The sequence below is a fragment of the Vidua macroura genome, chromosome 1, assembly GCF_024509145.1.
Source record: "Vidua macroura isolate BioBank_ID:100142 chromosome 1, ASM2450914v1, whole genome shotgun sequence".
NCBI classification, from domain to species: domain Eukaryota; kingdom Metazoa; phylum Chordata; class Aves; order Passeriformes; family Viduidae; genus Vidua; species Vidua macroura.
This window is the reverse complement of record NC_071571.1, coordinates 61,548,940-61,560,664: the sequence shown is the minus strand read 5'-3', so window position 1 is coordinate 61,560,664 and position 11,725 is coordinate 61,548,940. Positions and strand designations below refer to the sequence as shown.

The following is an 11,725-nucleotide window of genomic DNA, read 5'->3' as shown; positions in this document are numbered from 1 at the left end:
GCCAAGTTCCATTTTATTTTCTTAAATTACTCTTTAAAGAGCTGTTTCACAAACATACACACACACCCACACAGTCCCCATATTCTCTGTGTAATAAGATGTCAAGAAACTATGTTTACCTGTTCTACTAAATATTAACAACTTAGCTATCTTAAAGATTTAAGTGTGGTGTTCAGAAGCTCTAAGTTACATTTTAGCACTTGTTTAAAGGGTTTCCAGGTCAAAACTTCCTGTTTAGGTCCTTCCAAGAAGAACCACGAGAAGTTGGTGGTTTAGTCACTTCATCAGTGAGTGCCAAAGTTGCTTAGCACAACTGGCTGAAGTTGTTTTGGAATTATGCCAATTATCTTCTGTTGCACTCACGGGGACGGGGGAAGGCTACTGCTATTACCAAATGTTAAGTGCAATAACAAAGGGGCAGATTTCATTCTTCAACAAAGGACACCTGTATCTCATCAGCTCATTCAGCTGCCAGTATTCCCTTGCAGTCCAGTGGCAGGCAGTGTTTTGAGGTACTACCTGGACTGTGGCACTGTGTGTCCAAACAGACTTAAAAAGTTGCTTTTCATGGTGATTTTTTTTCCTTACAGAAAGACACTTGTGTCTCATAGCACCTTTTATTACCACTGTTCAGCACAAACTTAATATACAATGATGGAAGATTTTTTCTTTTCCAGTTCAGAAACAAGCAGCATAACCTACCCCTCTCGAACAGCATATTTTGGGTTATATTGCAAACCTGTATCTCTCATTACTGCTAAGCAGCTGACTCAAGTATGGAATCTGTTACAGAGTAAGCCACAACACCTGTGAAACCACCACACTTGGCATGACAGCTGGTGATTACTTACACACAGCCAATTAAACCAAGTAAGGACAAGCACCACATGAAAATTTATTGTGAAGTGCAGTAAATTATTTTTTCCTGCTCTCTTATGTACTGAGTTGGATCCAGTACAGAATACCGTACTTAAAAGAGTACCTGACAAGTTTCTAAAAGGAAAGACAAAACTTTATTAATAGTTACATAAATGTAGTAATTTCAGCTCAGAAATTATTCTAGTTACAATACAATAGCATTTACAATAAGTAACATTTTCTAGAAACAGATTTCTAATATAAATTTTGTAATAGCTCACCCATCCACCCACAGGGAGAAGTGCTTTCATACAGAGACAAAATACAGATGTGCAGCTCATCTGCACCTGATCCATAGCCTGTACAAAAATCATTTGCCTTTGTTGCCTCCTTTTTAAAATTTTATTTCTAAATTTTATATTTCCCTCCTTTGCCTTGGGGAGTTAAGGATATAAAAGGTACATGAAATGGGTTTTTCTTTGCTGCAGAAGTATGGGATTAGTATTCAAGTTAGGGATCCCTGATAAGCAGTAACTGACATTAAGAAACTAATTCACCAGTATCCCATTTCCTTTCTCCTGGAGGAACGTTATCCTCTCTCAAATCTCATGTAAATGTCAAAAGACTACACTTACTGTTCTTTTATTACTACCACCCTGAAGCTCCACCTGACTACTGCCTGTTAGCAGTATACTGGGAGGCAAAATTAGTTTCACTTGAGGTGAGCAGGAATAGAACATTTGCCTAGGAACTCAATTATTTCAAGAACATCAGAGTATCTGAGGAAAGTTTGCACAAGCACAGAGAACACATGCATGCAACTCACTGTCACACTGTTACGTTCCTTGCATGTGTATGAACTTCTGATTGCCCAAAGGAGACAAAGGAAAGGAAAACTGACATCATATAAGCAAACAGCTGACAGCACAAAACAGATGCTTGAACAGTACTTTTATCTGATGCAGCTGACAGAGGAAGAGTAAGACTGTCTGCTAAAAGGACAGAGTTGATAATCTATTCTTACACACAAACAAGAATAATCTTTTTTCGTCTATGTAAATAAACAATTATCTGTAATTAGACATATTACACTTTGCTTTGGTTTTTTTTTACTTAATATGACAGGTTGAACCACAGGACAGAGATTTTGGATGTGGATCTCAACAGATTTGCTGAGATATATTTTCTTCCGTACTGCAGTATGATTCTAGTTAGGAAAATAGAATCCACAAGACAATTACCTGTTCGCAGCCATGGCAGTTTCATGCTGTGTATGTACTGCATTGAATACTACAATTGGATACTGAACCTGTTTAACACTTAGGAAGTTTTTTTCCAAAATACACTCCTTCCTTAAAATGCAAACAAAGGCAGTCCTTTTACATAGCTGGAAATCCCTTATGCGTGTAAAATCAAGATGCAAATGAAAATCCAGTGCTTACACTTCAAGGCAATGAGGCACTGCAAATATCACTACACTGCCTGCCTTCAACAAGAGGTAGTATCTTAGCAGTGCCAAACTGAATTATTCTTTATTTTCAGTAGACTCTGAGCCACACAGGACAAGCTGTATCTGGTCTCCTCTGCTTCTCAGTGCAGATGAGTCTTTTGGGAATTTTACAAATCAGCTGCCAGTACTCTTTCTGTATGTGAAGGAAAACAGTGTGCAGAAGTAAACGTGAGGACTGAGAACCTGCTTGGAACTTATAATAACCTGAACCAAAGGGTTAGCATCCAAATTCTGCCATTGTGTTTGCACCATTACAGCCAATTTTCTGACCCTTTCATTCAAGGTATGAATTGACATTCTGCAAGAAAGTAGTTCTAGAAGTAACAATTACACTGAATCAAGATACAATGCTTGCTATAGTCCCACCTAAATTCCTGACACAAACATGCTTGGCCAAGTGACACAAATGTGATACCACAAATTCACAGAGCCAGAAATTATTGTTTTCAGCTTTTGTGCAAGTGCCATATATTAAAAGCAAGTCTGCTCTTATAGTAAGAGGAATAACTTCTCTTTCCAAGCAGGTGAAATAATCAAACTAGAATCAGAAGCAGCTGAAAAATTTAAACCACATTCAACTTTGAAAACACAGCTAAAATACTTTGTTGCTAACAGCAACAAAGGTGTTAAAGTATCATCAGAGAACTGAATTTACCAAGCAACATCCACTTGCTAGGGCCTTATACAATGAGAAATTGGTCTAATATTTCTTATTTGTTGGAGAGAGAAACACTTAGCCAAATCATGCATATGTTCTCATGGCCCATGAACTTACCAGAGATCCAAAGATCTGGGAACACCAGTGTGCATCTGTGGGCAGAGGAATAGTCCTGAAAATTCTGCAGCATTAAGGAATGCAGGTTTATGATTCTTGGAGTTGTTTTATTAGAGAAACAATTCTTCCTTTTGGTGGGGTTTGCATGTTTGTTTGGGTTTTTTAAAAACAGGTTTTTCAATACCTTCAAAGAAGAACATCCTAGGTTTCAGCACTGGCTTTAAAAACATAAAATAAACCCAAAAGACATAAGTCACTAATTTCACAAAACTGACAGATGCTGCAGACTGCACTGACATGCCCTAGAAGGTAAGCTTATAGATAAAGGCACACTGGAGACAGTATTTAGCAGAAGCATCAATGGCAGCACAGCACATACAAAATTGAAATTATTTAAGCAACCTATTTGCTTGTTTAAAAATGCATGTTTTCAGGAGACTAATTCCTGCTAGAACATTCTGTGTAGTTGTTCATAATGGACTAAGACAAACATTTGGATTTCAAAGGAAATAAATAAATTACTGGTTTGAGTGGGCTTTAAGTTTTTTCAGGAATGCTCTAAAAACAGGAATGCCTGTTTTTTTCAGAAATGCTTTTATTATGTTAGCACATCTGGAGCAGGAACTGAAAGACATCAGAAGCTGACCTTGCTTTTGTTGACCAAGTTATTTAAAAAAAAAATATATATATATACATAGACACGCACACTCTCAAAAAGAGGGAGAGTGTGATAAAGTAGATTTGTTTCAAAAACTAGCCTAAACCCCCCCATACACAGAGCTGAAACTTAGTTTCTTAAGAAAGCAAATCATACTATTCATACTGCACTGCTTATGGGAAAAGCATAGACAACACTTGTATTAGCCCTTTTAGCTCTTCACAGCCTTTCCCACCACAATGACTCCTGCAGCCACGTAAAGATCTCCAGAGAAATGCAGGGCTGGACACAGGATAAATACTCCTCAGTGCTGAATTACTCCCTAGTAGCCTTAGGGACTGTTGCTGACTGCACTTGAGAATCAGAAGTATGAAACAAGTATTGAGCATGCTATGTTGCTGCAAATTTTGACCACTGATTTCTTCCAGCCTACACAGATTTGACTGTTGCCCAAGTCCATTAACAAGAGAAGCACAGAAGCCACAGTGTTTAACCCAGCTACTCTGTTGTATTAGACTTTTAAGAAAGGATGGAGAAAGCCCCAAAATTCTCTACTACATAATTCCTCATGATGGAAATGGGATATGTCCCCTCCCCAACCCTTCTAAACTGCTCCCTTTGATCTCTATACTGCTCCATTCTCTGATAATGGGTTCTCTACCACTGGATTTTAAAAAAAAACCCAAAACAACAAACCCCCAAAACATTAAAAAAAAACACCTCTTCAAAACCATTTTCTCCATTAAAACACATCATTCCTCCATCTCAGCACTAGACTTCAGTACATCAGTAGAGTACCCCCAGGAAAAGCTGACATCATGGCTAAACAGTACCACTGACACAGATGCTCCCACAAGTGAGGCCTGTGTATAAAAGTCAGGTCTTCAGTTAGGGATTTCAAAAGCAGTACTGGGGACATGATTTCAAACAAGTACTGTGAAGACATTTCCCAGACTGTGAACAAGAATGTCAGAACTGCAATACACACCTAGCCTTGCCAAAGACCTAAAAGGATCTCTTTAGGCCAATACATCCAGTCACTCAATAGCTAGAAAGGAAAAAGTCAAACAATCTCATGTTCAAGCTAAAACATTGCTCAATACCGATTACCAACGACAATTAAAGTACAATGAACCCTCTGCTCCACACAGGGTATTTGCCACAAACATTTCACTGCACAAGTGCCCAGCACATCCTTTAATTGAGCACTTGATGCTGACAGATGAAAACTCACCTCAGCTGAGCATTCAGTCTTAAAAGGTCCAGAACTCCTCAAAGTGATCTAAAAAGGTTGTTTGGGATGCTCAAAATGCTTCTCAAGGTGCATCACACCAAGTCCTTCCTGCTACAGTTTCCTGGATGGACATGGCAGAGCCGAAGCAATTTGATCATTACAGAAGCAACCTAGGGCTGGATTTCCCTGCAGACACCACACCTCCTATGTGAATGCAGGGAATGTTGCATCCTACAGGACACAGATATACCATGTTACATTACAGGTGATCCAGTGCAACTGCTCTAGTTGTTAACTTTCTCTGAAAACAAGAATGTTTTCACCCAATGAACACTACCCTAGAAAAGGAAGTCCCAAAGTACAGTTGGATAAAGACAATGCACTAAAAATGCTCTTTGTGTTTCCATCCTAAACTGAAAGTTAAGATGGAGCCTGTGGCCACATATTGCTCTCTGTAGTTGTAAGGAACTTCATCTATATTGGCTTTTGCTGTTGTACATCACACCATTTCTCAAAGAGAGCATTAGAAGCACATATGAATCTGTATGCCATTGTTAGTTACCATAGTTTGTAGCAGAACAGCCCTGGCTAGTTTTGTAGTAGTGATATAGAAAAAAAGGCCTTCTGAAGTTCAAACATTCAGCACAGAACATGCAAGAAACAAGATGTGCTTTTTCTTGTTCTTATAATGGTGACAAGAGGAGTTAGCTGACCATCAATCCTTTCTCCCTCCTTCTGCCTTTACCTGTGCTAAGAATTTACCCTTTAATCTAAAATTAGTTGATATTTTAGGAAGATTTTGGTTCTGGAAAAACAGAGGTGGGCCAACATGTTTCAGATGTGTTGCACCAGTGTGTTCTGTGCTTTTACCCTCATTTAGTTATCTGTCTTTGGAGCTGTAGTTGAAGGAAACTCCATTTCTGACGGACCCATTTATAAGTGTTCTAGAATTCTCTCTTTCAATCTTTTCTCTGCTGAAGATAGTGTCCTGATCACTGTCAAACTCTGACTCAGAGACCATCAGACTGGAGTTGTGTTCTGTGCTTCTGTGTTTTATGCCTGACAATAAAAAAGCAAAACAAACTCATTAGAAAGGCTTGGGTTTTCAGTAACATATTACCATCTTCTCCCCTGCTGTGATATCAAAGGTAAGTGAAAACAATTCTCTGCAGTGCAATGTAACAGCACGTACCAATACAAAAACTGGCTTAAGAAGCATCATATACCATTTCAGACACTCTTACGACTTCATTGCAGGCCCATCAGTTAATGACTCTGAAATGTCAATATATTATTTAAATTGAAATGTAGTCAAACAACTAGATTATCTTAGTACATACCCAATGCATTTTTTAATATCTTGAATCTGGAACCAGTCTGTCCACTCAATGACCTTATTAACATAAGTGGCAATGAAAGGTCATGCTTTCTACAGAAACATATCTCTGTCTTTCTAGGACAGCAATTTCTCAGTATGATTTTGTTTCCTTGGATTCCAACATTTCCCCTGCTAAAAACTGAAAGTCAGGTAAATTATAAGATATAAAAACAGCAGCTGAAATCTACTGATGTCTAACAAGGCACTGATAGGTCAGGAGGGAACTGCTGTGCAGCCACAAAACCAGCTCCAAATTAAAGCATGTGCAGAAGAGGAAGGCTTACATGGAGAAAATCTGTGGGGCAATTGAATGTTCTAAATTTAGATAAACTCAGAAGCTCAGAGCAGAGGTTGAGCCCAAGGCTTTATTAAATAAGTTAACTGATTCTCCCCCAACCACTTCACTATTTATCTCTCCCATTCCCAAACTTGTAGGCCTGCTTCTGGGCTCCTCCTGTCTACAGGTATCAATTCAGTCACATTGGCTGCATGCTCGGTAGGTGAGCTCCCAGGCTGCCACATAGCACGTACCATATTTGGGCCGTAGCTCCATTCTCTCCTGTTCATCTATGTTATCTAGGATGGTATATTTTGTTTTCTTTCTTATCTTTGTCCTCTTCCTGCTAAAAAGATAGTAACCAAAAAGACATTTAATTCTCATGGACACACATAAATCTGCCCCTCCCCTTCCTTTTTCTGTACAGACCCCAATATACAGAATGTCATTGTACTTTCTCACCTCCACTTTAGTGCTAGTTTATATCTGAATAAGACAGTTATATAATATGGACAGGACAGTATAGTTAAATTTCACTGATATAGAAAGCAAGCCAGATTGATTTGCTCTCCTAAGCCACCGTTTGTTCAATTTCAGCATAGTAACTACAAACACAGTAGATGAATATTCATGTGCCCCCACAGTTCACAGTGGAGAAGCTACCTTACTGCTCAGCCAGCATTACAGCAACAGCCAGCCTTGGCCTCCCCTCATGATCTTCTGTAGAATTCACCTGGCAACTCAAGGTTTTAAAAACTCCAAATCTTCAGCCAAATCTTGAGTCTACACTGTCTTTTTCATGTAGCTTCCACAAGGCAGAGGGAATCTCTTCTGCGCTGTTAATTCCCTCCCTCCTCTTTTTCACATGGATCTGCATCAACCAGCCCTCACTCTCAGGCACAAGCCATATGAGGACAAAGGACAGAAGCAGCTGAACTTATAAAAAAATCCCTCAAATAATCATCCAATACACACAAGCCTGTGAGGCTCCACCCCACACTGTGGGAGTGGAATGGGACACACTTTACTATTTAAAGTTTTCTATTAACAGCACTGTTCCTTCAACCATAAAAATAAAATTAGTATCAACTCCTACATATCCTTTACATACTGCAAAGACACCCTAGAAAAATATGAAAATCCAGAAAGATTTTGATGGCATTTTATTTTTGCTAACACCTGAACAAGCTATCTATTTGCTGAGCTGTTTGAGCTGCAGCAAAAACACTTGCTCTAGTGACAGAACTTGCAGAGGCTTGTCACTTGAAAGAGAATTTCTTATCAGCTCACTAGGAAAGACTGGAGGGAGGGAAACAACATTCAGTAGTATGAATGCTCCTGTTTAAGGGAAAGAGAAAGCAAGAAGTCTGCATGACTGAGATCACTAGAGTTCTCTTTGCCTGTAAGTGACATGTAGCCTGGTCACCCACCCTTCTTCTCCAAAGAATAAACTAGACTGGGAGCAGATCCTTTCCCATGGCCTAGAACATTCCTACATTAGTGACCTTCAGGGCGTGCCTTTTGTTTTTTTTAGCATGAAGTACCTGCAGGAAACAGTAGGAGACTGAAGATCTCCAGTATACTCTCAGGATTTTAATATTAATTATCACTTAATATGAAGGATACTGCAACATTCACTATTTGGTTTTCATAATGCAGAAGAGCACAGACACACAAATGGATACTCCTTTTTTTCAAAAGAAGTGTGTGTCTACAGAAACAGCTACAGGAAGCTCCTCATATGTCCAAAATCAGCTCAGTGGTTTAGTGCTATGGACTGGACTAGAAAGTGCCAGTTGTGTGCAATTTTTGTGTATACCCCATCAAAAAGAAACACAAATCATGTACCTTTTACAGCAGCAGATACAGAACCAGGCAAGCCCTACCATGACCACAATCAAAATAAAAACAGATACAGTCACATAGAGTATACTCCACTCTGAAAAAAGAAACACAACAGTGCTTTGTAAGGTCATATGAATAGAATAACTTCTAATACAACTCTATTAAAATAACCAATCCTGAGGAATGGGGAGTGGCAACAGGAATGTAGGAAAACTCAGCACCATCATATTCTTAGATGAATTCCTAAAAATCTTTATGCTTTTAGATTAGAAGTGCACATTAGAAAATTTTCTTCCTCTCAAATATCTTTTACCATCCCAAGTTATCTGAAGTCTATGTGGGAACTGACAGTCCTGCAAAGGGTCATGTTTACTACCTCAGTTATCATTCCCTAACTGAAATAAACAGATGTTCTCTGAGTCTGGCACTTTAGTAGTGCTTCAAAAGAGGAGCTGATTACAGGTAGATCCTTCTACCTGGACATTTATATTTGTAAATCTAGGTAAACAGGAAAGGATACAGAGAGATATGCAATCATTTGAACTCCAACATGTGTATACTCACAGTTGTCAGTGTTATCAGGTTCTAAAGGTCAGTATTGATCAGTCCAGAACACTGATGTATTTTTATTTTGCTTAGATCAGATCATATTTCTGGCACAGAAGCATCAACCGCCCACTCAGAGAAATTGAAATTGCTGCCTCTTTTCCAGCTTTGCAACAGTCCTACTCAAAAGCTTTGCAATGCCCATGTTATTCAACAAACCCTCCAACCGGCCCCAAATCATTGCAAAATCTCCCTCCCATGGCCAAGTTTTCACATTTTTTTCATCAAATAGTGATTCTCTTCAAAATTTAGGCTACTACTGTCAAGACGTCATTTCAAGAAATTATTCAAATATCTTTCTATAGAAAGGTATTGTTGAGCTGGAAAACACAGACTGTTTTAGTCTCCCCTCAGCATCCACATCTTAAGTATTCCCCATTCTGAGAACAAATAATGAACAGTCTCACATGACAACACCCAAACTCACCACAATTACTCTCCCCATCATTTAGATAACGGTGAATCAAGTTTTCCATCCACAGCTGGTAGCAAATGCAGCGCTTTGTTATGGGGTCACAGTGCCCATGTCCAGAGCATTTCAAAAGACAGGCTAAGAACAGAAGCAAACAAAGGATCCGTTGTGTAAATTGACAACTTGTCATACATCCTCTTATTGTTAGACTAGATTGGTGGCAAAGCATCTGGCTCATAATATGTTTCAAAACTCCCTTTCCTCTGGGGTTATGTGTCAAATAGATCTACAGTTTAGCAGACTGCTGGCTGTGTGGAGAAAGAATGTAATCGGAGTATATTTATAATAGAACAACAATCTTCTCAACCAGTAAATAAAGACAAAATTTACGACACAATCAGTAACTATTTTATCACCAGAGCTTGCTTACTATATTTGTACTTGAATGGTTGTGTCCTGATTTTAAATTATGGAGAAGTCATGTCTGTAATACCTAAGGATCATAAAGGGTTGGCATTACTAGTGAAGCTTAAAATAAGCTTAGAAGTTCAAGCATCATTTTGGGCAAAATAAAGAGCTCATTATAAGAAACCCCAGTGGTCTGTGTATAATGCAAAGATTAGAAAACTAGGTGATAACACAGCTATCACCCATTTTGCCCGATACAGGCAGACAAGAACAAGTTAGATTGCAAGCCTATTTACTGAACACTAAAAGCCCTGAAGGAAGCAGAGACATGAAACATATTTACTTTGTGGCTATATGAAGTTTTGCACATCTTCTAAGAAAAGGTAGTATGCAAGCTATCCTTATCCTCATTCCACAGGCCTTCCTGATACAGATCAGATTAAGATGTGCTTTTGCCTGCTGATACAGATGATGTCTTTTAAGAGTGACTGGCACCAGTCTACCAACCACAAATCATGAAGCATTTTAAGTATTGCCCTCAACATCATCTTTTGTAAAGCTACACCCACCAAGCCCAGACAGCAGATGGCAGACAGAAAGACTTCATGCAGTGTTTCCAGGAGCTGTGTTAGGTAAATGTCTGCAAAGTTCTGAGATGGGCAAGCACAATCCAAAACATACCAGCCGTGTCAACTCGCAGGACTTTAAAAAGCAAGAAGTCAGCCTTCTGTTTCAAAAGCTGCACATGCAGAGTCCGTGAGACATCTGACGCCTTGATCACCGTGGAAGGATGCCTATTCTGCACGTAGAACACAACTGCAGTGCTGCAGAAAGAACAGCTAAGATCAGGACTGCTGTCACAGACCACTTTTGTGGACCACTTCAGCAATCAAGTATAAAGTCACATAGTGTTTAGTCTTTTTTTGCTTCTGGAAAGCCAATGTCACCACTGATAAAGATTAGGGAACTCTGTCTGTGGAGCAGTCAACTGATCTTCATTCTGAGCTGGGAGCATCAGCAGTTTTCAGGATTCTCAGTTTCACAGAAGACAGAGGCGGATAACAGCAAATATAAATTCCCTCCTTGGTCTTCCCGACTTTTGCTTTAAGAAGTATGTATACATTTGCTTTATCCACTGTCATATAGAGCCTGTCACAAAACACTCTGAAGCAATTTCAGTAACTTTATGAAACTGAATTTAATAGGAGAAAAAGCTCAGAAGCAAGGGATCCAGAGAACTTCATGTGGAAGCCCTCCTGCCCTGTCATCCACAACTTTTAAGTCACCCTGTATCAGACACTTCAGGGAACATTTTAATTTGAAAAGCTGTGATTAAAAAGATCTTAGTTATAAATGGTAGACTTTCCACACTGTGGAAAATGGGTTTTAAATTACAAAGTGGTTGACAAGAAGTAATTTAAAGATAACTCATGTAAACAGGTTCTACCAATCATCCTGAGAGGTTTCTCAGGGTACACACAGCCATCTCTAGCATTCTACATCAAGCAGAGGGAGTATTTCTTCTTCACAGTAAAATATCACATTTAAGAGAATCCACTGTGGAGTATCCTGTGCAAAAAAAGGATTTTCATCACCAGTTACCTGGGAAAATGTTTATAAAATATTAAGAATATCAAAACCATGGACAAGTAGTAGGAAAAAAGGGAAATAAAATAGGTTTGATTAAATAAAGCTGGAACCTTATTTTGAAATACAATACATGCTTCACTGTGAGAAAGTCTGTTTATCTTGCTCCATACAACA

General features: G+C 38.9%; 1 protein-coding gene across 1 annotated transcript in view; it reads right to left on the bottom strand.

The window, feature by feature from the left end:
- Positions 1 to 1,733: 1,733 nt before the first annotated feature.
- Positions 1,734 to 11,725, bottom strand: part of KIAA0319 (KIAA0319 ortholog) — a 44,021-nt gene continuing 34,029 nt past the window's right edge. Inside the window, exons 16-20 of the mRNA XM_053995553.1 lie at positions 10,643 to 10,785; positions 9,569 to 9,691; positions 8,539 to 8,629; positions 6,945 to 7,036; positions 1,734 to 6,094 (exon numbers count right to left, since the gene is read on the bottom strand). Coding sequence (XP_053851528.1) covers positions 5,916 to 6,094; positions 6,945 to 7,036; positions 8,539 to 8,629; positions 9,569 to 9,691; positions 10,643 to 10,785 — 628 coding nt within the window. The 3' untranslated portion in view covers positions 1,734 to 5,915. The remainder of the gene's footprint in view (positions 6,095 to 6,944; positions 7,037 to 8,538; positions 8,630 to 9,568; positions 9,692 to 10,642; positions 10,786 to 11,725) is intronic.